At 37.2% G+C, this 26,453-nt stretch overlaps 1 protein-coding gene across 5 annotated transcripts in view; it reads left to right on the top strand.

Moving 5' to 3' along the window:
* CCDC171 (coiled-coil domain containing 171) overlaps positions 1-26,453 on the top strand; it is a 155,420-nt gene that overhangs the window by 8,083 nt on the left and 120,884 nt on the right. For all 5 annotated transcript variants that reach the window (XM_082074301.1, XM_082074299.1, XM_082074298.1 and 2 more), the window contains exons 3-8: positions 1,676-1,814; positions 3,882-4,056; positions 7,037-7,218; positions 12,205-12,351; positions 24,231-24,323; positions 25,663-25,823. In XM_082074301.1, the coding sequence (XP_081930427.1) occupies positions 1,676-1,814; positions 3,882-4,056; positions 7,037-7,218; positions 12,205-12,351; positions 24,231-24,323; positions 25,663-25,823 (897 nt within the window). The remainder of the gene's footprint in view (positions 1-1,675; positions 1,815-3,881; positions 4,057-7,036; positions 7,219-12,204; positions 12,352-24,230; positions 24,324-25,662; positions 25,824-26,453) is intronic.

The raw sequence follows: 26,453 nt of genomic DNA, 5'->3' as shown, positions 1-26,453 counted from the left end.
TCTCTGAAAGTGTATTATATGGTGGTGCTTCTTCAGCTTACAGATGTTCTGGCTGTTCAGATCCTTCTTATTTCCTGCTTGATTTACCACCATATCTTCTTGTTGCAGTAGCTAAGAGTTGCATAAAATAACGATATGTGATTTTATTTACTTTGTTGCTGATCTTTTGCCCCTTGAGTCATGTTGGTTTCTTTGGGTAGTAAACACTGAAAGCTAGAAATGTTCCTGTGCTTTTCTTGCAGTACATACAGCTTTTAATTATCCTTATCTCCTACATTTATTAAATATATTAAATGTGTTAAGTACATGGCATCCTATGGAACAGTTATTGATGGCAAACGATTATTCTGGTCTCATAAATGAAATGCATGTTGTTTTTAAATGGAAGTAGTATTTATTATATTTTATTTGTAGGCTGTAGCTAAAAACCTGAAATATTGTCCTTTGTCTTTAGTAACGTCTTTAAAGCCAACACTTAATCTAAATGACTGTTCCCCTTATTGATGACATTTGTGTATTTTTTGCTTATCAACTTATATGGGAAAACATACATCATCAGAGTTCTTAGTTGTGGAAAATGGTGGTGATGCCTCTGGACAAACCTAGGGATAAAGTGGTCATTTTTTATTTAGAAAAAACAACTCATTAAATCCTGGTAGACTGTAGTTACTGTAATTAATACTTAAGACTTCATGTAGACAAAGGTAAGCTATTTTAATGTTTTCAGTTCTGTATGAAATTATGCCAACTTTGTGGTTAATTTAGTCATGTTTCTTTTTACATCATATTTCATATTTAGTGCTCCTGACAACTTGTGCTTTTATGTGGAACAACTAATTATTGCACCCAGACTTACATATATAAAATAATGTGAAAACTTATTTTAAACTCCTAAATAATTTAAAAGTTGTTCAGTTTGAAGTTACATTAATTGCACAAGATTAATAGTTTATTTTGATTAAATATGTGTTTCTATAAGATTTTTTCATTCTACATATAAAATCTTGTTTCTATTCTATGAATTTTGCTTGGAGTGTTTCTGGGCTGATCTTGCTGACTGCCAAGTAGGTTTTCTTTTAACTGAAATAGTAGTGGAACTGAAGGTACTGGGTATTTCAGAGGACTGGACGTTTATTTTGTATTGTGTTTGTGATCAATTGCTTGTGTGTAGTTTAAATGTATGTATAATTGAAGAAAAAACGTAGAAAGTGATTTTTTCTTTTATTCCACATATGTGCATTTGTTTTATGACAGAGGTGGTTTTGGGATGCTAATCCATGGTAAAAAATGCGCTTTACTGTGGGAGACAAAAACTTACTAGTTGTTTTAGTATAAGCAATTGCAATGATTTTCTTTAAGCGTCTTGAAAGCTTCTTTGGTCAATAATAAAGGTAATGAAAAATAATAAAAACCATGTTATTTTTAAACCAACTTTGAGAAATCAACAGTGTGTACCTGTTTTAAGTTCCTACTGCTCCATCTCTCATATCTTGCACAACAAGCAATTCTGTATAATGTTTTTTTCAAAAAGCAGTAGTATGATGACAACTGCTTGGCATAATTTTACTGAAGTGAATGTTTAGAACTTTGGGCTCACAATCTGATAATTGAAATAAGGGAGGATTTAAACTTAAGAAGGATACTCATGTTTTTTGAAAACGTTAATATTTTGCAGCTTACATAATGCCAAGCCTGAGTCACAGTCACTACAAAACAGCAATGAATCAGAACTGGACACTGCGGAAGATCTGAGAAAAAAACTCTGTCAAGCTAAAACAGAAAAACTAGACTTAACCATTAAGCACAATCAAGAAGTAAGGACTATTTTGTTTGCTTTATTTTACTCTTAGAATAAATGTAATCTTGTTTCGTTAAAATAATACTGTTCCATAGTGTATCAAAATCTCAGTCATTAGCTGAAAAATAACAAGGAAGGTGACACTATGCTGACCTCTGACACCTGTTCCGAGGAACTCTTATCACATTAAGTTGCACTGAGCAGAGTGCAAGTTTTCTGCAGGGAAAGGAGTCACTGCCACTACCAGTAGTTTGTTAGATGAAATTGCCTGGTGACATAAATAAATAAAAGGCACAGCTTGAATCTAGCCTTATAAAACCATCTTATTTAGTTCTTATTTATACTTTTTTGGCAGCGTATTAGAGTATAATTTTAATTCTGCAGAAATCATTTGCAACTCATAAACCCAGTACAGTATTTCTCTGTGTGTACACCAGATTAATCTAGAATATCCTTTAGTGGTCTTACAATGTCTCAGCTTGTGCAAATTTGCATTTTTCAGTAACTGTAACAATGTATAATGTACAAAATGTGGTGATGTGTTTGTCAGTAATTTCATACTTGTTAATGAGAATTTAATTCATAAGGAAAGAATTTACTTGCACTATAAAGGTTTTCTCTGATGCTATTGTAGCAAACTGGTATTGAAATGAAGTACTAGTAAGAAAACAGTATTTTCCTTAGCTTGGATATTGTTTTTTGCACTAGTATACATAAGGAAAGGTGGGCACTGATTACAGCAGTAGTTGTAATCAGCTTCACATTTGTTGCCACTAGGAACACTTCTCACACTTGCTAATGCCAATGCAAATCTGGCAACCAATGTCCTGGTTTATACTGTGCTGATGCAGAAGTATTGTTACTACTATGGGTAACAATTCTGCTTTTAGCATGTTGCTAGGGGCAGTTGATGTGGGTACTCGCTCATCTGTTTTGGGCTAAATCCAGCCAATAAACCAAGTTTGCCATTCCATATCCATTTGTTATTGGGGTGTGTACCCAGCTTAAGAGATTTATGCTTTTCCCACAAGGAGTTGCTCCAGCGCTGCAGGTAATTAATTGTTTTCCCATTGCCCCATCAGCTGTGGGGTGGTCCTATAAAATGGATCTCTGGAATTATCTGGATTAAAACAACACCACCACCACAATAACAAAACAACACCAAACCCACAAAAAAGAAGAACCACAAACAAACTGCCTCTTACATTGAGAATTTGAAAGCTGGGTGAGCATAAGGATCTTCTGTACCATTTTGCTGCTGTGGTTTGCACCATGAAGTCAGGTTGTGTCATAAGTAGATAAACTACTTGTGACACTCGGTTTGTTTTCCTGTTCATTTACTGTATAGTTACAGATAACGGAAATGCTTGAATTACTTACACAAGATATTATTGAAGGGGCTACTTTGTACATGTTCTGAAGAAATACGTTTGACTTTGCACCTTCATGCACTGAAAGAGCTTTAACTTGATCTTTGGACTAATATTTTTGTCAGAAATGACTGGACTAGGTTTCCTAATCTGGATGAATGCACTTTTTGAGGCATTTTCCATTCTTAGTTTGTTGCTGTTAAATTTAATATAATTCTGTGTGACTACTGAACATTACTGGACTAAGTTTTCTGTTCCTATGTATACTTTTGAGTTATTAGGTGTCTGATAGTCTACCAGCCCAACATGACTTTTTTCCAAGTGTTAAATTTTAAGAAAGTTACCATGAAATAGCTTGTGGAACATGACGGTTCTGTTACTGCAGTTTTTCCTTTGAGGTTCAGGAAGATGACAGTATTATGATTTTTATTTTGCTAAGGTAGCGCATTTTTGGGAAAATGGAAGGGCATGTTTAAGGTACACGAAATTAATCTAGGAATAGGAACAGTTTGCATAAAACCCAGTAAAAGTACTTAAAGTCTGCATAAATGTGCATTTCCAAAATACATCTCAAATTCAAGTGGAAGAAAAAGGCAGCTGTTACTGCAATTAAAAATATCTTTTAAAATGTTCTGTAGGTGTATTTCTGTAACATGTTGCATTCTTTCAAAGGACCATTGTTGCCAGTTTTCTGAAACAAATTTATTTTCTAGTTGTCCAACTGTGAAAGCCAGATTGTCAAATTACGGTCAGAAATTGAGAAAGGAGAGGCTGTTCGACAAAGTCTGGAGTATGAATTGGCAATTGCCAGGAAAGATGCTCGTCTGAAAATCTATGCTGCAGAACAGGAGTTAAGTGATGCAAAAAACAAACTTGTGGAACTGCAAGGTAAGTTTCTAAAAAGCAAACAGGGGAAAAAAGGCTGAGTGAGTTTCAAGTCAGGAAGACAAATGAGAAGCAGGGACTTAGTTAAATTCTCTAGTTTTTGTATTTCTTGGATTTCTGTTGTCTTTCTCATCACTTATCCATCTGCTTTTGTAAACTTATAAGAGTTTACAAAACTCTTGCTGTCTCATGTGAAATAAAACTAACCTGTTAAACTGATAAGCCCTTTTTCCTCTTGCCCCTTACCTTCTGTTGTTTCCTCTTTTCCCACTGTCCTTGTACAGAACTGTAATCATGGTGGCTGTCTCTGTATCCTGGTTATCACTCTGTCCAGCAGTTTATCTTTTTCTGTTTCAGGGTTAAAAAGAAAAGTCCATTCCTCTTTATTTGTTTGCACTATCTCCAACAACTTTTTTTTTTTTTTTCCTGAAGTTCTTGTCATAATGCTGCTTTCTTGTTTTCAAAGGTTTCAGGCTCATGTCCAGTTCCTTTTCTTATCATCCTTGTTTCTGTTTTTATAGGTAATGGAACATGTATGTTGTGACAGTAGTGTGTGGAAGGCAAGGTTTTTACCTAGACATTTTTTTCCTACTTGTCTTTCATTCAGAAACTCAAATTTCCTTGATCCTCCTCAATGGAGAGAGAAATATTTCTCATTCTTACAAGTGAGGTGCATTTTTAATTACCTAAGTAAATATAAAAACTTTTAAATCTAGTATGGGAGATGCATTTGTGAGTTCGTTGAACCTTTGATATCCATGAATAGCTTAGACCACTCCTCCTGGAGACTGTAACCTTTCAAGAATGGAAGGACACTCGGAAAAACTTGTAAGTACTTCTACTACCAGGTGTTTTGAAGATAATTAGAAAGCTGAACTTTTCACTCCTTTGGGGAACACACACACAAAAAAATCTTACAGATTGGAAACTGGAAGAAGGCATTCTCTTATCCTTTGCAAATTCCCCTGTGATTACAAGCTGGAGACTTGAATGCCTGGTTTCTCACTTGGGGGAAAGCCGATTTCTTCCTGTGCGTGCTCATTTACTGCTGGTTTGCTTGCCAGTATAGAAGTGAGTAGTCTTTGTGTGCATTTTAAAATACGTTAAATCTCACTTTGTGACTCATTTTATATTTTAGCATACTCATTGGCTGCAGTATTGGGCACAGCTGGCATCACGCCACAGCTGGTGGTGGGTGTGATTCTGCAGGGCAACCTGGCCTGCAGGAAACAGGTCTGGTTCTGCCTGGCGCTGGTACTGGCCCGCACTACAATGGGTAAACCCACCCACCACCAGACACTGAACTGCTCACTGGACAGTGCATGATGCTTCTGCCAAAACATGTTTCAGAAAGGGTGGTAAATGTGGAGAGGAGAAGAAGAAGAGACTAAAAAACAAAAGCAGGAGAGACAGGAGCAGAGCAGCAGCCTGAGCAGGGGCTGGGGCCAAAGCAGTGACCACCTGTGCAGGTACCGAGAGGCAGGACTCAAATGGGGCTATTGCTGATGGAGGAGCCACTGCACAGTGACCCCAGGCTGCTGCAGGGACTGGGCTGGTGTGTACACGGACAGGGGAAAGAAAAGGGAGTAGGAGAGGTTTTGCAGAGGCAAGGGATGTTTTCCTAAATGTGTGTGTGCGTTAGTTTCTTTCAGTATCAGAATCAGTTAATTAGAAGTCTGTTAACTGTCAGGAAATGAGATTTGTTGGAATTCCTCAAACTGTTTTGTTTGGTTGCTTTGTTTTGGGTTTGTTTTGATTTCCTTTTCTTTTTAAATTTTTTTTTGTTTTCCTTTTTCCTTTTCATTTTTTTCTTTTTTTTTTTTTTCTTTTTCTTTCCTGTGACAGATACCAAAGACAAATCATCAACAAATCATCAAATCATCATCATGTTGCTTCTCGATCCTTCTGCAGTTTATAACCTGCCTCTTGTTTTCCCTGGTCACTTGTAGCCTTTTCACCGCGTTTGGTGCTTTGATGTGACTTTCACTTAGTTCGTGGGACAGAAGGCCTCATTTGTGGCTTGTGCTTTTCATTGTTTCATCCAGATTGTTTTTCTGCTGTTCTCAGTGAGGCTTGACTTTCTGCTGTCTGACAGTCCTTTCTCATCATTGTGTCCACTGATTCTCCATGTCATCTTAATGTGCCTTTTCTGTTTGTTTTATCCCCTGAGTCAGAAGAAATATCAGAAAACTGTGTTGAATGTGAAACAAAAATCCGTTAGAAAGTAGCAATCACTTAAATGCCAACCTAACTAGCTGTATTCAGCAAAATGACAAGCTGATACTAAGTACTTTCATCTGAAAGCCAGTTCCTAAAAATAAAGTGAAGTCCATAGTCAAACTGCTTAAATAACTAGGCACAGGCGATGAACGTTTCCATGGCATTTAAGCTTTTGCAGAAGAGTATATACAATGTTCCCCTGTCTCAGAGCATTTGCTGGGCTGAAGATTTAAATCTCCTGAGCTGCAGTAAATTTACTTGGAAAAGCTGAGCCTTTTCTCATTAGCCCAACTTGCCTTAGGTGTTCCTATAATCGCTTTCATGGGGCAGATGCCTATCTTTACTGTCACTTAAACTGAGCTCTAAATTAATTGATACTGTCTAATATGTATATTAAATAGACATTTGAAAATACCTGGCCAAGCATTGTAGAAATCTGAAATGAAGTCACATGCACTATAAGGACCTTAATTGAAAGAGTTATCTCAATTTTTTATTTTTTTCCAACAGGAGAAGTGTTTTAATTTATAAAAGTCTCTAAAGAATTCATATGTCTTTGTGTGAAAGATGCTATAGGAACACAAAAGTTGATTGTTTCTTTGTAGTGAGGGTGATGCTCTCCAGTGTTGAAAGTGTTAATGTTCCTATGTTCTACAGGATATTGCAATACATAGTAGAACTGACAATCATTATACTTTTTTTTTCTGAACATGCTTTGCAGTGCTCCTTGTCCTTTTTCTTTCTCTTTTTCTCTAAACAACAGTGTTGAATGGAAAGCTTCATCAGAAAGTGGCAGAGACTGAGAAAATGTTTCATATTGCTCAGCAGAAGTGGCAAGAACAACATCAAAGACTTGCAAGTGAGAAGGATGATATCCGCAGAACTTGCAACAGTGATTATGAATTGCTACTTAAGGAAAGAACCAAACTAGAAAGTATTCTGCAGGTATGATGTATGAGTAGTTGAAAAGTTGCGTGAGATGATGACTGGAACATTTTTCCTGCAAAGTGTGTGGTGGATTGGGGTTTTTGTTGTTTGGGGAAAAAAAATTCCCCCAAATTACTAAATATTGTAGAATATTTCTGAAGAATATAGCTTTGTAAAGTTACACTGTGTCATAGTCTTTCTTGTTCTAAAGGAATGTGTTGTGGCCAATTTTCATGGTAAATGCCTCAACCAAGTTATGAGTGCACAGTGGTAGTGCATTTGCACTGTCATGCAGAGCTGAGTTAGTAAAATCAGGGACACTCAACATGTAGCTTCTGATTCCATTTCCCTCTTATCTCCCCCAGCCTGACATCTAATAGCCTGTGAACATGAAAATAATTTGTATAATATGGAGACTGCACATTGTCGAGGAACTCAAATAGTGATGACGGGATTTCCAGCAGTGCATTGTACAATTTTCACTCCATGTCACATATGAGAAATGACTGCTTTGGGGAATTTTGCCATTTGGTTAGAAAAAAAATAATTTAATACTAAGAGATGGCCTTATAATCAGTTTTAGACTGTGGATCTCTGTTCTTCAGATAGTTAATTTTGTTGTATTTAACAAAAAAAAGAGCAAGTTAAGTTGTACTGGTATGCATAAATCCCTCAGATATTAAATGTGTAAAAAATAACAAAAAGATGAACTTTTTCTTCTTTTTACAGTTAAGCCATTTAAAACTCATTTATGTGTCAAAGAAATCTAGTAGTAGTACGGTGTAGAAGTGCTGAGCTAACATAGCCAACTTTTGCCTGCTCCACAGGGACCCAAACAATTACACAACTGTAATTTAAAAATTTTAATCTCTAATTGTCAATTGAATTACGTTCTATGTTAACAATGTAATAATAGCATCTGAAGAAAATCGAGACTGTATTCAGCTATATCCTTTATGCTTTTAAAGAAGTGTAGTGCAGAGGCTCTGTTAAGGCTGATAGCCATTAACTCATATGCATGACATGCAGAGAAGAGATTGCTACTAAGAGATTCCTTTATTCAGTGAGACTTATTTTTTTATATTCCTATTTTCTTCTTTTATAGCTTCCTTTAAAATGTGTCAGACTTGTCTCAGTTGGTCTTGGGATTGGTCAAGCAGTAGAAAATTAGCCCTGCATTCTTCCCACCTCGTCAGCTCGAAGCCTGGGACAGTGACAGTCTTCCCAAATGACACAAAGCAATCCTTCCCTGGCAGCTTGTGATAGTGAAGTGCTGACAACACAATGCTAGGGTGCTGTTAATTACATTTTATATGGCACCTGTATGAGCAGCTCTTAGGAAAAAAAAAACAGAGAGAATCCCTTCATTATGCATATTCCAAAAGTACTATGTGCTGACTTTCCAGCTGTTTGTTTGAAGGCAAGGTCAGGAAAGAGAGGTGCAATAATGAGACCTGAAGTAGAAACTGGGTAGTGTGTGTATGTGTAGTGTTTCTGTGCATGGGCTGCAAAAGGAGTTGCACTCTGTTCTTTCCTCAGTGACCAGCAGCCCTGATAGTGGGAAAGGATCCCACTGAGCTGGATTTTCTCTGAATGAAGGACAAAAAGGAAGTTCCTTCCTCTCCCCAGTAATTTTGTGGTTGTGTTGAACTGCACGTTGAAGGAACAGTTAGGAGAACCATAAAGGAATACTTTACAAAAAAAAAAAAAAGGAGGGAAAGCCAAGGGGAGGCACCATAAGGTCCCTCTCAAACCAACAGAAGCATGATTCAGTTTTCAAAGTCAGTTCTTAAAAAAGTAGGATTAGATATAGGCTATGAAGAAACCTGGTTTTAGATAAGGTTTTCTTTTTTAAGTTGCCAGGTAAAGCAGGCTAAGTGTGGAGTTTTGGCTCTGAGTTCTGGCTGACAGTAGGCTGAGATAGATTCAGGCTTTAGAATGGACTTGTCTTCTGTTCTCTTCTGTAGAGTGTTTTCTAGAAGCTGCATTCAGTGACTTTAATACTGTATAAAAAGGGCAATGTTGGAGAGGTACAATCTGAAGTGATGTGTGGCCTCAGATCAAAAGGAGCAGTGGATTGCTTGAGACATTGTGTTCTCTGTCCATGGATGTATACTCAGAAGTGAAGACAATCTGCAGAGGCAGGTGTTAGGCTGGTAAATGTTAAAGCTTGAAAATTGTTCACTCCTAAGGTAAATGAGATTCACTACTAGGTATCAACTCCTAACCTGCTTTCAGTAGTAAAAATGTTCTGTTTTCCCACTTTGCCTTTGTAACTGTTGCCCAGCCTATCACCCTAATTGTAGGTTTTATGTATAGTTATAAAATTCCAGCAAATTAAAAATACGTAAATAAATGTTAAATATGGACTTGACTGCCTTAGTTCTTGCTTGGGAGCTTAATTGATTTAAACGTGGCAGGTAAATGTCAGAAGGATCTGTGTTTATAAATTATCACTTCGAATGTGTTCCCATCTTATGTGTTGTGTATTTATGGACCTGTTTTAAATGCTTCAATATTTATTCCAAGATCTAAAATGAAAGCTAGATAAAATTAATTTAATTTTGGTCTTAATATGTACATAGAAATGAGATTCTAAGCATGTATGCAAATCCTGGCTGGAAGGGCTGCACTTAATGAACTGTAATTTTGAACTTGGCTATGAAAATGCTGAGCTAGGCGTGGAAGTGAAGTCAGCTTAACCTATTGAAACGTGTCTCTAAGATATGGAGAGAAAGTAATCCTCTCTGCTTTCTAGCAGGTCTGTAGTGTGCTCTATCGGGTGTACTTAGCATGCCATCCGCTTCATAACAGAAAATTTTGGAGTTCAATAGTAAGTGCAATAGCATCACCTTGTGGTTAGTCAGAATATAGTATTCCTTCACAGAAGCACTTCCTTTTTTCTTAGACAACTTGTGAAATCGTGTTGTTTATACATGCTTTAAAAAAAAAACCAGCATGTTTTCCAGAAGCAGATATGTCCAGAAGCAGATAAGATGACATGCAGGTATATATGTTTTTTTTGTTGTTGTTGTTTTTTGTTTTGTGTTATTTTTGTTGTTGTTGTTGTGGTGTTTTTTTATTTTTTTTACACGATGAAGTGTGTTTCTCTTTGAACCTTCGAAGTGCAAGTGACTGCTGGGATAGTCTTGCACAGTTTCATGCCAAGTCTGAAAAGTTTGGAGACTTCTTTAAGATTCTGAAATCCTACAACTCATGTTGACTTGTGTAAACAAGCTTGATGTATTAATGTAAATTTTAGTCTGATTAATGCTAACTACATTTCCAGTATAAAATGTTTTTAAGTCTTGATGTAGTGTTATGCGGCAAACTATGTATTACTTATTTCATGCGTGCTTTTCCTAGGTCACTTTTGTTGATGTCTAGAAGATATACCTGAAGACTTAAATATCTCTGTATCTTTCCTGTGTGAAGAGTGAGAGTAGCTGTATATTTCCATTAAAATTAATTTTTTTTTTTTTTTTTTTTTTTTAGCATGCTGGTGGGAAGAAACCTGTTCATGGGCTTGATATTACAGGCAAAGTTAGGGGGTTAGCGTAAATTTAGTGCATATCCAGGTATACAGTTTTTGCAATATTTAGATTTACTAATGTTCCCATTTTTTTCTACATGTGTTTCACATGCACTCTCCTTGTTATCTTTCAGAGGATGCCAAAAAATCATAGTGCCTGCACATGAAAGAACAGAGACAATGAACTTTTTTTTTTCAGTTACTAATTGTTAACATTTAACACTGTAGAAGAGTCAAGATTCCCCTATTGTCATGTTTGAGTGGCCCAAACTTTCTACCTTCAACCTGAAGTAACTTCTGAAAACTTTTTTTTTTTTTAAAAAACTTTGGAAAAGACTTGTATTTCTTTGATCTTCTTGTATAAACATGGTTCTGCCAGACTTAAGTCTTCCAAAGAATCATTCTGTATTAATAAGGCTCTGCAGATGCCTTATGATTAGTAATTTCTAGGAACAAGATTATGTCATGTAAGGGTAATAGCAGAATTTGCAGACTACCTGGTTTATTTTCACAAAATTTTTCTTGCCATGATATTAAATAGGAGTAAATGAACAGGAGGACTTACTTTAATCTTTCTGTGTTTTGCACAGAAAGTCATTTTAACAAATTGGGTCTCCAAAGGTCCTCTGACTAAATCACTGGATTTATGGCTTGTTTCTGATGCTCGTTATGGAAAAGCTTATTCCTGTCCACTAGACCAGAGCTATTCTTTTTGAGACTTCTGGGATCTCCAGCTTAAGTATGTGCTACACTACTGGAGGTTCATTATTTGGCTACTTTCCTCTGAGCCTGGTGTGGTGTGAATGTGGATTTTGTAGCAGTGATTCCACAGAGCTGCTGAGTCCAGTAGTATTAGTAATTATCCCAGCTTGTAGCTTGGTTCAAATTCCGAATGAGGAAATTGAAGTGGAAACAGCTTGGATATTTTATTCTCCTGTGAACTTTGTAGTTCATGTAGATAATTTTTAAAAGTAATTCAGTTTCTAGACAGAAGAATGTCTTTCTCTGAATAGCAGAAAGGAAGATAATTTAGTCTATGGGAGTAACTGTTTCTATAAATATCTGATTTGATTTTGAGTTCCAACAATTAAAACCAGAACAAAATAGAACTTCTGTCCATCATTTTGTCAAATGCACTTAACTGTTTCCTTCTCCATTGTTGCCACTGGTCTGGGAGAGAGAAGAAATTGGAAGAGCAGCCTTGTACTCTTTAAAGAGTAAGATTTCGTGTGGGGAATTTGCTCTGATTTTAGTATTACCACAGAAGGACATGGTCATAGTTCATTTTACCTGCTGGTGAATGAAGAGCATGTCTGCTGTTGGGTAAATTGTTCTGTTGACGTGCGCTGATGTGATAGATTTTATGAACCTGTTCTAACGCAGTCTCCATTCACAAAGTATTCCTCTTTTGAAATCTTTATGGTTATGGTTTATCTTAGTAAAAGTATCTCTTAATGCTTCATTTTTTCTAGGAGCAGAATAATGCATTGCAAAATATGCACAAGAAAATGAAAGATGTGGAGGTGGAACACAGTGGCTGCAGGCAGCTGCTGAGACACCAGGCCAGCGAGCTTGAATACAGCACTGAACGAGAGGAGCGACTTAAAAAAGAACTTGAAGTAAGGTTTTTTGGCTATAGCTACTAGTCTCAACAGGCACTGACACTCTGCACAATTTCATTTTTGAGGAATGGAACCTCTCAGGCCATGAATTCTATGTACTGTATTAATAAAATGCTGAAGATCTGTTTTGCACAGGAGACTGAACAGGCGAATGCCACCTACGCTGTGTGCCCACTTTGAGACTGGTGTTTGAAGAGCAAATGGGAAACAGTTTATATATGCCTGAAAACAAGGCTAACTTTATTTTCAGAAATCTGTACATTTTCTCTAACCTTTAAATTTGTCTATCTTCCTATTGTTTTGGCTAAAGAACAGATTTTGAGAATTAGTGAATTCACAGTGGAGGATCTACAGGAGCTGAGACAGTCACCAGATGTTGTGCTGGATAGAGAGAACAGCATGCTAAAAGGTCACAGTGGTGGTATGGAAGGCTCTTCCTATCTAGATTTAAATGCTACGGGTAGTTTTAGTTTGCCTAGGTGTCTGTTGCTGAGAAGTCTCAAGTCTTTAACACTTATATCTTGTAAATATGCTCCTTTTACTAAACTGCTGGTTCTCTCCCAAGTTTCAACAGTTTGTTTATCCACTGGCAGGCTTTGTAGTAACTGTTATCTGTATGTTTGTATCTGTATGGACCAAGACTTTCTTGGTAGAACATTTTTCACTGCAGAAAGGCATAGTGACTGGATGATTGTTTATCCTGATATAAGTTTTCTACCAAAGGCGTCCTTAAATATTTTCTGCAAGGAATTTTAAATAATTGCCACTTTCAGGATATTGGGAGCCCTTAAAGGAATAAATGACATACAGTTTTCAGCTGTGTTTGTTCTGTGTTATTTTGCCCTTAAAGGCAGAAGTGTTTAAAACATTGATTGCTAGGTAGGTAGAACCCTGCATTAAAGATGAGGTACAAAAGAAAATTCCTACAGGGAAGATCAAAGCTCATCAACTAAAACCACTGAATTATTGACCACCAAGGTAGACTTTTGTGCCCTTAAAAAGATCTACAAGAAACCTATTGTCATGTATTGTGAGCTGCACATAGGCCTAGGCAGAATTACCTTTGGCTAGAAAGTGCTGCATACTGTGAAGTTCCAATAGCCCTTTTAAAAACCAAGATTTTTCTTCAAAATACTTGAACAAGGGTTGGGTTTTTAATCTATTAAGATAGGAATCATGAAATGGAAGGAGGAGGAGCAAGGCAGCAAATTATTTACATTTCCTAATATTTTTATTTGGTGTACTCACCATCTGTAAATTTGAGAAGGAAGCGCTCAATTCCTTGAAAATGTATATCTGCTGTGCCCTGGAGCTGGTCTTATCAGTGAATGCTGTCTATTAACCACAATCAGCTAAGATATTTTCATTGCTGCTTAATTTTTTAACAAATTCTTTTAACTGAGTGAATATCTTAATAATGTTGTGAGATAACATATTCAGACTACAGAAAAATCAGTCTTGTGGTACTTGTTGTAAGCATAGCTATTTAAGCAGTGATTGAGGAATGTATGTGATGAAACCTCTTAAATTTGAAAGTTTAAGCAAATTAGCACAAATCCTTATGAATTAGAAAAAAAGTCAAAGTTAGACTGCAATGCGTATCCTTTAGTCAGCTTGCATCTCACTTTACCATCTCAAAAGTAAATCGCATGTGTGTGTCTGAAAGGGCCTACAATAATAACTTACTCATTCTATACTTGATGTCAGAGAGATTAACTAGTGAGCATATCTGAAAATACTTTTATTCTGTAAGAAGCAAAAGCACTAGGTATTTTAAGCTTTCAATATTAGCTATGGTAGACAGTATTGCTTTCTGTAGATTTCATACTGGATGGTGGGCTAAAACTCCAGAGTTTATGACAACAGCATCATCTGCATCTTACAAGGTACACTAGTACTCTGCATCACCATTTGTGGGGCAAAATTTGTTCTACCTGTTCTGTGGTCATGAAAGGCTGCAGTCATTCTGAAATTCAAAATTCAGGTTACTCTCTCTCCCATAATCCTCTCTCAAAAAATTACGTACTGAGGAACAGTTAAGAATTAACAGAGTTTGAAATCTAATTGCAGCCTTTCTTTGACTTATAAACTTGTCCTTCCTCTTCTTCTGCTACTGTTGGGAGCTCAATCAGGCAGAGGTATTACCTGGCCCCTTGTACTGAAACAGCGTGGAAAGACCTCAACCAAAGGAACAAGATAAGCTGCTCTTCACCTTTATAGCTCAGTTATTGCAACTTGGTTTTGAAGGCTGAAAGCAAAGGAAATGGGGGAGTGTTCAAGGACAGATTTGTTGCATAAAGGATGGGAAATGAACACAATCTTTCCTTCTAATCGTGTCTGAACGAAAGGACTGTGCCCTTTTAAAAGGGCATGCTGCATTCCCAAGTAGAAAGAAGTACCTCTATGAAGTCTGGAGATAGTTGGGTTTAAACACATTGCTGTCAGTAGAATTTCCTTCTCTCCGTTTGAAGAGCTGTCTCCCTGGCACGCTAGCTTGTGTGGGTCACGTTCTTAGTTGCCAAATTCTTCACATACGTTGTGGAAGAGGCATTAAAGAAGGACACTGAAGCCTGGCCAGTAGTTTTCACTGTGTGCCAACATGCCAGAATCTTCTTGTGTTTCTGCTCATCTGTCAATTTAAAACTTTTCAGTGTATAGGAAATAAGTATTACCCCCATTACAAAACCAGATAAAATTCTGATAACCACTCCTGTACTTCCAGTTGTGATTAAATATAACTCTATGTTCTATCTTTTTTCATGAAATAACTGTATATTTCTGTATGTCTCCTAGTGAATTTTTAGCTAATAGATTGAAATTTGTTTTTTGTGGGAATATGGACACAGGAGGCAGGTCTTATTTCAACTTCCCTGCAGATCACCTTGTGTTAATGGGCATTTGGTTGGAAAATATGTGCGTAGGTTCTTGATGATGGCAGTGAACTTCTTAAGGTGATTTGTGTGAAGAGTAGTGTGTTCCTCATTAAAAGGCAATCTTATAATCTGTTGTTATACACTGCTTCTTGATATGCAATGAGGATTAACTTTTTTTGGAGTTCACAAAGCTATTCCTTTACTGCCCTCTGCTGGATATAACGGAGAAATCCATGGAAAAATATTTGTTTCAGTAGTGAAAGGAAATGATAAATTTACAATCTTTTTGTATGATGTCACTCCTATGAAGAATTATGTCTAATAGACTATATTAGAAGAAAGGAAGGTGAAAAAAGTCCACCCCACCTTTTAAAAAAAATTTTAAATATTAGTTTGGTATTATCCTTCTATAACTATTCCAAGCATGTTCAAAAAGAGGACATTTCTAGTTTCTGGAATTAGAAATGAAGAGAAAGAATAACAGCAAGTTTCTGTGCACTCTTCAGTTGAAAGATAGCTGTTGGTACAGTGTCTGGCCTGCTAGCTTTCCAGTTCATAGTGATACCAATGAGGTGTACCATTGCATGGACACGGAGTGCTTCTGAAGTGGAACACACACTGTACCAGAAAAATTTAGATTTGGAACCTTATTATCATTCTGCCTACTTAGCCTAAGATTCAGTAATCAAACAAATTCCTGATGTATTTGTATTGAACTCATCAAAATACTACTGTTTATGATAATCAGTTTCCTGGAACCTGTGTCTTTTATTTTAGCCTTTAGCTCCATTGCTCTGGAAAGATGATTTCTTGGGAAACCTAGGGCAATTTGTACATAAAAATAGTATGACGAGCCTAGCTGCCAAAAAGCGGGGTGGGAAAGCTGTTTGACAAACAGTAGAGGAAAGGGGAATGTGATTTTTTTTACCATGAGAAACAGAATTATTAGTTCATAAATTTCAAACTCTTTGTGTTGTTCACAGAGATGTAGTGATTTTTCCATTGTTTGTTTTATGTGTTGGAGGCTGCCAACTCTTAGTAAGCTGGAGCTCAAGGTCTCTCAAAGTTTTCAAGCTTTTCTCATGAGGTCCAAAAAATGTCCCATAACTTCGTCCATTTTATTTCTGAGAATGAGGATGTTGCTGTATTTCTGAGACTTTCGTACCATTAAAGATCATTCTCTTAGCTTTCATGTTGCCTGTCCTGCTCCCCTGCCTGTAAGTATGTTGACATTTTTGTGGCTTGTGTTATCTTGTATTAGCTTGGTAATGCTGCTATGATGGGGACATGACTACAAAGAAGACTTGGTTGATGGTCTATCTCTGTATTTGCAGAAGGTATATGTATGTGCAATACTTTAAGGCTATGAGTTTATTAAACTATATCTAAGTCATGAAAACATGAACTTTAGGCCCCAGCCCTAAACAAAACCCCCAAAATCCACAGACCTGATTTTATTTTTTTCTCGCTATTAATTTCATCATGAACTGTAGTGTTAGGTAGGTTATAGTTCTCATAAGAAAGACTTGAAAAAGTTCTAAGTAGTGTGATAGAGGACACATTTCTCAGCCAACTAACAGTGCTACTGGTTAAAATTTAAACTGCTTTTTGCCTTCTAACACTACACACTTCTTGATGGCTTACCTGCCCCTACTTTAAGCCTTGGCTTTCTAGTGTCTCCACAACACACAACTGGCATCTCAGAGTTCTAACTGCTGTGGCTGTCTCATATATCCTCTAAGCGCTGCGGTTTTCATAATAGTGTCTCTGTGATGGCTCCAAAGTTCATGTTTCCTCAGTGACAGGCTCACTGACATAATGTACTTTCACTCTGAGAGGAGCTGCTTCTTCATCATCTCCTATGTCATCATGTTATTGAAGTTCAATTTTAAAGCTATTCACTGTTACCTTACTATCAGGCCGAAGTTCTTTGAATACTGTTTTATATAGCCCTCACCAGAAGTTAGTAACAATTCACATGTTAATCTTGTCTGTGTGCGTGTATAAAGTAACAGTGGCAGTTCTTGTACTGGCAAGGGGTTTAGTAGCTACTGAGCATGAGAACCAAAAGGGATATCTTTTTCCCTTCAAAGTACTGTAGAAAGGGAGAGGAGTTCGGATGGGTTCACCAACTGCACCTCAGTTGCAGATGGGAATGAGCTTTGACTTTATCCCAAGGCAACCAAACTGTATCAGTTCAGCAGTCCCAGTTGATTTTTATTTTTATTTTTTTCCGTACTCAAAGCCAAGCGTATTGCTTATTTTGTAGCCCCTATGCCAGTAGATGTTTATCTGGTGTTACGCAGGTCAATTTTGGCTCCTTTGTCAACAAGACATGTTACTCTAGAATACATATACATGAAATGTTTATAGTGAGGGTTGACCACACTCCATCAGGCTAAAAGAACATTTACTTAAGTGGTTAAGAATTTTTGTAGTTAAATAACCTTACAGTTACTAAAAGGTTGTTTGTTATCTGGACAGGAGATGGCTCCACCTTACCATGATCAAGAGGCATCAGCATTTCTAACACTAGGTGGAAGTGGTCAGCACATCTCCCAGAGATGTGTTCAGACCTGACCTCCTGATTTGAGTTATGAGTTATAGGGAAATGCTTTTAAGTAGGAAGAAGTAAGATCTTAATCTGAAGATGGAAGCACACAAACAGAGTGGGTGGATGATTATCCAGATATGAGGTACGTGTGTGTCCTCCTCACTTGAAACTTTATCTTGGCTGAGTATTTCATGTATGGATTGGACCTCAGCCATAGGGAAGTGTAAGTATCCTGACAACTTGTTAGTAAAATGAAACTGAAAAATCTTGCAGAAGTGGTCTAAATAGAAGCAGAGAAGAGAAAAATTACTTCTGTTACTGTATCTAAACTTAGTAACTCTTGTAAATACTTTTTTCTTTTTCCTATTGTTTTCTTTATTGCTTATCTGATAAAGGGTATTTTAATGTAAATGCAGACATCAAATGATTACATTTTTGTGGCTGTGGCATTGCACAAATGTAGGATGCTAAATTATTCTTTCAGTATGGAGTGTCCCAGTATTCACAAATATTGCAGTTCTTAGTGAGGGGCTGTGAAACATGGAAGCCACAAAGGCAAGCTTGGAAATGGTATTGCAAACTGCTAGCATGCAGAAAATGTCTCCTAGAAACCACATCAGCATTGGTAAGCAACAGGACACTGGAAAAAGTGACTGAACCTTAAAGTATTAGAGTAAACATAGCGCATGGTTGCCCACAAGTTCTAAGGCTGTCATTGAAGTTCTCTTAGTCATTTTTATTTGCTGTTTCTCAAAAGTCACAATTCTATCTGCGCTATCCTGGAAACAGATCCAGGATATCTTTGTTCTTTAAGTTAAGACTGAAATTGACTCAGTTTGGATATCTAAGGAAAATTCTGAAATTTGATGAGTTTGTGTGTAGTATCTTGCTTAAGACGTCTGCCTTCCTATATGTAATTAAGTGCACATGCAAGTAATGAGTGACTGAATCTGCTTGAATAACCAATATTTTCAATGTTGGATAAGGAAACATTTTGTAACCACTGGAGAACCCACTTTTTGGATCCATCCTTGAGATCTGTGTCTGTGAGTTTAACCCGATAAGAAGCTTTCCAAGCTAAACCAGAAAGTATTCCCATTTGACTTCCAGTTGAGAGACTGGTCTGGATGCCTGTGGCCTGCAACCTTTCCTCATAACTTGTTTTCACAAATCTGAATTTGTATTTTTAATAATAACAACTCTGTGTTGCTTAGCAAGGCTTATGTGCTAATGGCTGGTTAGATACATCTCATGAAGCTTTTGCTGTCCAGCTGATTTGCTGGCATTAGACTTTGTTTAAATTTGCTACCTATATGCCGAACCATAAGCTTCAGCAATCAAATCATAGAACCCAGGAAAGAGAATATTCGTTTCTTCACCAGACACAGATGCATTTACATGACTTTCTGAATTTACATATGTAGTTTTTCTGCAAGCTCTCTAAAGCATCTGAATCTCTTTTGGGTAAAATCAAAATTGTAAGAAACTACCAGTATGAGGCAAAGCCTTAAAGACTCAAACTCTAGAAGAAGATGAGCTTTAAAAGCAAGAATAGGGCATCGAGATTCCTAACCTTATGAAGAAATCCCAGTTTTAAAAAAAGTCCATTTTCTCATTGCTTTTAGATGGGGATGTGATCTGTAAGATGATACTTACCTGTCAAACAGGTATTTTGATTGCTAGTTTCTAATTTAATTTCTGTATGTGTACTGTCTCTAATCTCTCTGAATACTTTCCATTAGATCCTGGTCAGGTACACCTAGCTCTTCTTTGGTTGGTGCCTAAGGTTCATATCTCTTTTACAGTAGGCTACACACTGTCCTGCTTGCAATTAGGAGCCCATTTCTCACATTCCAGAGATCATCAGAAATCTCTGTAGCTGAAACACTTATTTTCCCAGTGCTTCTCTTTTTTATAGGCATGCTAATTCTACAAGTTAATTCTTCAGTGACCTGTGACAACTCAAGCAAATGAACTATCTGCAAATATGTCTGTTTTTAAATGGATTTGCTCTTCAGACAGCAAAAGAATGAAGTGTTGGCATTTCTTACAGATATCTGCTTGTTCCTGCCTGTCTTCCCTTGTTGTCCCAGGATTTTCTCAGGACTGCGATTTCTATGCTTCTGGGAGTTTGTGTTTCCTTTGGACTGTGTCTCTTGTCCTTGCAGTTAGTGTCCATCATGTTGGCTCAAGGAGGCAGACTCTGCTTTAAAGAACTATGCCAAGAACTGATAGCTATATGCTCTGTTTGGGAAAATGTGATTGCTCTCATTTTTGATTCTTGCAGATGCCCTCACCCAAGCTGTTACTTATTCTTTCTGTTTTTATTTTTGTTCTTGGGACGGATGAAATCTAACAGTTCTAGGAGGCTCCATTTGAGAGCGTAAGTTAGCCGTAGTGTCTCACGACTTGTTTCAGCTGAAGAGAGGCTGAGATGAAGGCATAGATCTAATTTGGACCAGTGCTCAGGAAATCAGACTTAGAAGTCAAATGCAGTACAGGGCTTGTGAATTAGTAAGTTATGCTTAAAAACTTTACTTGCAGAATCACCTTTTTTTTTTTTTTCTTTTTCCATGTCAGTGTTTGCTATGAGAATAGACACTTGAACAAACCAGCCAGAAGCCAGAAGAGAGTTTTTGTTCTTGAGGGTATGCAGTGAAATACTCTCAGCCAAGTTTCTGGTTCCCCCCCCCCTTTTTTTTTTTTTGTTTTTAATTTTTTTAAAATTTACATTTCCTACTCTAAATGTTGTGATAGGTACCTTCCTCCTTACTGTTTCCTTTATTCTTCTCCTCAAACCTGAAGTAGAATTATTTTCAGGCTGACTTTTGAAATGTTACTAAAAAAGAAATTAAAACCACATCACTTACATTTATTGTTCACTGACTACATTTACTAGGCTGACAGTATTCTTTTGTAAAAGTATCCTGTGGACAGATGTTGACCTATCACAGAATGGTTGGGGTTGGAAGGGGCCTCTGGAGATCATCTAGTCCAACCCACCTGCTAAAGCAGGTTCACCCAGAGCAGATGGCACAGGAATGTGTCCAGGAGGGTTTTGAGTGTCTCCAGGGAAGGAGACTCCACAACCTCTCTGGGCAGCCTGTTCCAGTGCTCTGTCACTCTCAAAGATGTTTCTCCTCATCTTCAGATGGAAACTCTTGTGCTTCAGTCTGTGCCTGTTGCCTCTCATCCTATCATTGGGCTCCACTGAAAGGAGTCTGGTCCCATCCTCTTGACACCCACCCTTGAGATATTTATAAGTATTGATAAGATCCCCTTGTAGCCTTCTCTTCTCCAGGCTGAACAGACCCAGCTCCCTCAGTCTTTCCTCATAAGAAAGATGCTTCTTCGTAGTCCTCCACTGGACTCCCTTCAGTAATTCCTTGTCCTTCTTAAACTGATGAGCCCAGGACTGGACACAGTACTCCAGATGTGGCCTCACCAGGGCAGAGCAGAGGGAGAGGAGAACCTCCCTTGATCTGCTGGTCACACTTTCCTTAATGCACCCCAGGTATCATTGGCCTTCTTGGCCACAAGGGCACATTGTTGACTCATGGTCAATCTGTTGTTGACCAGAACTCCCAGGTCCTTCTCTGTAGTGCTGCTTTTCAACAGGTTCACCCCTAACCTGTACTGGTGCCTGGGGTTATTCCTCCCCTGTTGCAGGACCCTACACTTGCCCTTGTTGAACTTCATCAGGTTCTTCTCTGCCCAGCCCTCCAGCATGTCCAGATCTCACTGAATGGCAGCACAGCCTTCTGGTGTGTCAGTCCTTCCTCCCAGTTTGATATCATCAGCAAACTTGCAGAGGGTGCACTCAGTCTCTTCATCCAGGTCATTGATTAAAAGGTTGAACAGGACTGGACCCAGTACTGACCCCTGGGAATCCCACTAACTACAGGCCACCAACCAGATGCTGCACTGATGATCACAACCCTCTGAGCTCTGCCATCCAGCTAATTCATGATCCATCTCACTGCGCATTCACCCATCCTGCACTTCTTGAGCTTGTCTGTGAGGATGTTGTGAGAGATGGTGTCAAAAGCCTTGCTGAAGTCAAGGTAGACAATGTCCACTGCTCTTCCCTAATCTACCCAGACAGTCATACCATCATAGAAAGCTACCAGGTTGGTCAAACATGATTTCTCTGTGCTAAATCCCTGCTGACTACTCCTGACAACCTTCTTTTCCTCTATTGGAGGATACTATGGAGTCCTTCCAAACTGAAGCAGGAGGTATCACAGAATGATAGGGACCTCAAAAGATCATCTAGTCCAATCCCCCTGCTGGAGCAGGAACACTTAGATGAGGCTACACAGGAATGTGTCCAGGTGGGTTTGAATGTCTCCAGAGAAGGAGACTCCACAACCCCATTGGACAGCCTGTTCCAGTGTTCTGTCATCCTCACCATGAAGAAGTTTCTTCTCATATTTAAGTGCAACCTCTTGTGTTCCAGTTTATACACATTGCCCCTTGTCCTATCATTGGTTGTCACTGAGAAGAGCCTGGCTCCATCCTCGTGACACTCACTGTTTATATATTTATAAACATGAATGAGGTCACCCCTCAGTCTCCTCCAAGCTAAAGAGACCCAGCTCCCTCAGCCTTTCTTCATAAGGGAGATGCTCCACTCCCTTAATCATCATGTTGCCCTGCACTGGACTCTCTCCAGCAGTTCCCTGTCCTTCTGGAACTGAGGGGCCCAGAACTGGACACAATATTCCAGTTGCAGTCTCACCAGGGCAGAGTAGAGGGGGAGGAGAACCAGTTTGCTAGTTGTCCATTAAGGGCAAAAGGGAGTAGGAGCTGATGTTTGGAAAGAATAATGCTGTTAAGAGCTTAAATCAAACTATTTTTGAGAAATCTTAGTAATATGGAAGTACAGCAGGAGTGTTTGTGCAGGTTTTGTAAAGTTGTTTTTTTTTTTTAATATTAAGTACGTTAAACAGATAAAATTCCTGGGAAGAGGCAAAGTTTAAGCCTTTTGACAGACCTTTCTGTGGAGTAGGTTTCGTAAGCTCTGTGCTGTTGCTGTTTTTCTCTTTAGTAGACCTTCCATGGACATGAGTTTCAAATGTCTTTCCTTTTCTGTGTGTGTATGGCTATACAACGTTTAAATTTATTGCTAAGAGGTTTTTTTTTTAACATCTGTTGATGTTTCTTCTTTTAAATGTTCAGAATCAAGATGCAGTCTTGCATACTTAATACTTCATTTTACATTTCCAAAATCAATAACTTTGATTCTTATTTATATAACCTTAGATGTGCTTGTGTTAAATGACCTTTTAGTATTAATTCTTTTTCTTGATCTCCCTTGTTTAACTTGAAGCCAAAAGACATTTTGGGATGAATGTTTCTTTTCAATTCAGTTATCAGTCAGAGTGGAAAAAATTATTGATAGAAAACAGTGTAGGTAAAATTTTGTGTGAATTTCCATTATAGCAGATCTTTAGTTGCCACTTTTCGTAAAAGTATTTTTCCAGATGAAATTCTGTATCCAGGCCTTTATCTGGACATGTGTGTTTGGTGATTGCTTTTGTGTTATATTGTAACTTAAATGATTTTTTTTCAGCTTGGATCACTAAAAAAAGAAAAAAAAAGTGTAGTAAAAATATAGACTAGTTATTTAGCTTTCTGTAGGCAATCCAAATTTCCTAGTAGATTATTAGCATAGTCATTTGCATTTTTGTGCTTTTCTGTAGTAAATGTTGTAATGAGATGTGTAATGAGATGTAGTAACTGACTAAAGTAGTCAGGATATTTGTTAAAAGAGATCATGAACATCCTGATATTTGCTAGACAAAAACATAAAATAATGGTTACAAGTCAAAAAACACAGCAGTAAAGAAATACTGGGCTAATGCTTTAAAACATACACAGTTTTCAAATTTTTGTTGTAGGAAAACTATGACTAGTCTAGGGCTGCAAAGCAATCTGTTCTGGGCACCTTAACTGCAAAACGGGTGCCAAAGGCAACACTTTTTTGAGGGATTCTGTATCTTCTCTGTGCTTTCAATTGTAGCTACTGTATGATACCCCATTGTACTTTGGACCATACAGAATGTGGTTATGTTGCCTCAGGTGACAGCCTTGGTGATCAAGCAAATAGTAAGGGAATAAGTAGAATATTTAACTTGGTCTTTCTGACTCCAGCTACAGTTTTCTTGATTGAAAAACAAAACCAAACACACACAAAAAAAGAAAAATGCAGCAATAAAATAATGCTGCATCAATTTATTTAAATAGAAAGTAATAATTTAATGTTCTAGATACGTAAAAATGATTTTTGTATTTATTTCTTGGTATGAGCTCTCACAGTTCCAAAGCACAAGTATTTCAGATACATCAGATTGGTGTATGGAGTCCTAAAATACTGAATAAGTAGAATAGTCTTTGTCATGTTTTCCATCTCTCTGGGCTTAATTTTCTTCAAAATGTACTTTTAGGCAGCTACAGTGAAAATAAAGAAACTGGAAGAAAACATTGAAGCAGAGAGAGCAGCACATTTGGAATCCAAATTCAATTCAGAGCTCATCCAGGTAAACTGTTTGTTAAGTATTTTGTAGAAGCTTACAGTAAAACAGTTGGTGAAGTTGTAAAGATAAAATCTTCCAAAAATGTTAAGACCACTTACTTGCTTCATTGAAAACACTGAATAGATTTTTTCACAACAAGTGTCAAAATTGTAATAGCTAATACATAAAAAGAGATAATATAAAAATATCTGCTTTTCTGGGAACATTAAAGATATAAGATAAATAAGAATAAATAAGAAAATAAAACGTCACACTTGTAAGCTTGAGAATTCCCACTAGCATTTAAAAAGTGAGGGGAAAGAAAAAGTTTCACAATAGGTGAACACTATAGTACTGTTTAAATATCCTGTCTTGTGTCTTTTGAATGGGCAGCTCAGATAACTGGAGATACAGTGCATGTATCCAGCTGCTTTAGGATTGAGAGCTCAATGCAGTTCCAAATATAATTATGCAGAGTACATTTCAGCTTCAAACCAAGTTATGATATCTGTAGCTGCCAGTAAAGATTGGTTATATGAAAAAATGTAGTATATCTACTTGAATATTAAATCTTTCTTTTATTAAATCATATCATGAAGAATTTGACCTGGTAAGGCAATTATGGTTTATTTTAAAAAGCAAGTCAGAAAAAGCTAAATGGTGATTACTTAGTAATCTCATACTAACTAATAAGCTCTTCATACTAGACTTTTGAAAACTAAGAAGAAAAGAAAAAAAGAATTTTGATTTTTTTTTTCCTTATTTTCTGAGTAACAAAAATAAGTAGTACCATTCTTCAGTCAGTTATTTTCTTATTCTCATGATCTTCTCTATGTACAGGCACTTAAATTTTTTAAAGCGGTGATTGAACTAGTAGAAAGGAAAGATGTAGTTTTCTTAATTTTGTATCTCTGCTTGTACCACATACAAAGGAACTCTTGAGAGTAAAATTCCTGAAAATTAGAGACCTATCTCTTATGGGTGAATGACTGGTAAGGTTTTCTTCCTTGTTTGCATAAATGAAGAAGCTACAAATGTACTTTCTGCTAGTGAAAGTGTAGCCTTTGCTGTCAATACTTAAAAAAAAAGTAATTCCTCTGGAAAACATCAGTAATAGCTGAAAAAGGAGAAATCCAGACACCAGCAAAGGACAATAAAAGGTACTTTTGGTCAGCATGTCTATTTGTCTCTGTTTTGAACTATATGTATTCATACACTTATACATGTCTTCAATGCTGTTTTTATACTTCCATATAGAATTAATAGAATATAGTTACCTGTAAAGCAGAACAGAACATAGAACAGCATTAAAGATCACGGTGGCTTTCCTAACTTGTTTTAATTGTTTTTTATCACTCGGTAGTTAAGAATTCGAGACCTTGAAGGAGCTTTGCAGGTGGAAAAAGCCAGCCAAGCAGAAGCTCTTTCGGATTTAGAAATGATCAAGAAAGAGTTCAAAGAGGTAGAAAATGCATATGAGAGAGAAAAACACAATGCCCAAGAGAACTTGAAAAAACTCAATGCGTAAGTTACCTTTTAAATTCATTGTAAAATGGCAGTAGATAGCTTGAGTACCACTTACAGTTTACATTCCCTATAATTTTCAGTCACTAGAAAACAACACAGTCTGATACAATTTGCCAAAACAAGACAAGGTTCTGAACCTGGCATTCCATTAATAACAGTCCATATCAGTAACCAGACGAGTTAGCAGTAGGTAGAGAAAATAACTGATCTGTTATAAATTATTTGCTAAAGCATAAATGTTGAATATAGTAGTTACAATAGTCTCCTGTCTCTAGTAGTGTTTGGGAGGAGTGTAGCAAAGCATATGTGTCAGGTTTATGACAGGTTGGGGTTTTTTTTCTGTATGCACAATGTTTCTGTAAACATTACTTTTCAATTAGGGCAGCCAGATGAATCTTTTAAGACTTCAGTCTAAAAGTTATGTGTAATTTATAGTAGATAAACTTTGTTTTCAGCTTTTGAATAATTGTGGGAAGTTTTAACTTGGTGACAAAAAGTAGAAAATTGGGTGTAGTGTGTAAGCCCAGCTGAAATTATGTGGGATTCCTTTCCTGCTCAGCACAATCTGCTGTGTCTGTGTTAACAGATGGTTTTTGGAAGAATGGCTTTGTTGTATTCCCCAGGCAG

Source organism: Streptopelia decaocto (assembly GCF_964273445.1).
Source record: "Streptopelia decaocto genome assembly, chromosome: Z".
NCBI classification, from domain to species: domain Eukaryota; kingdom Metazoa; phylum Chordata; class Aves; order Columbiformes; family Columbidae; genus Streptopelia; species Streptopelia decaocto.
This window is presented reverse-complemented; position numbering and strand designations above follow the sequence as displayed.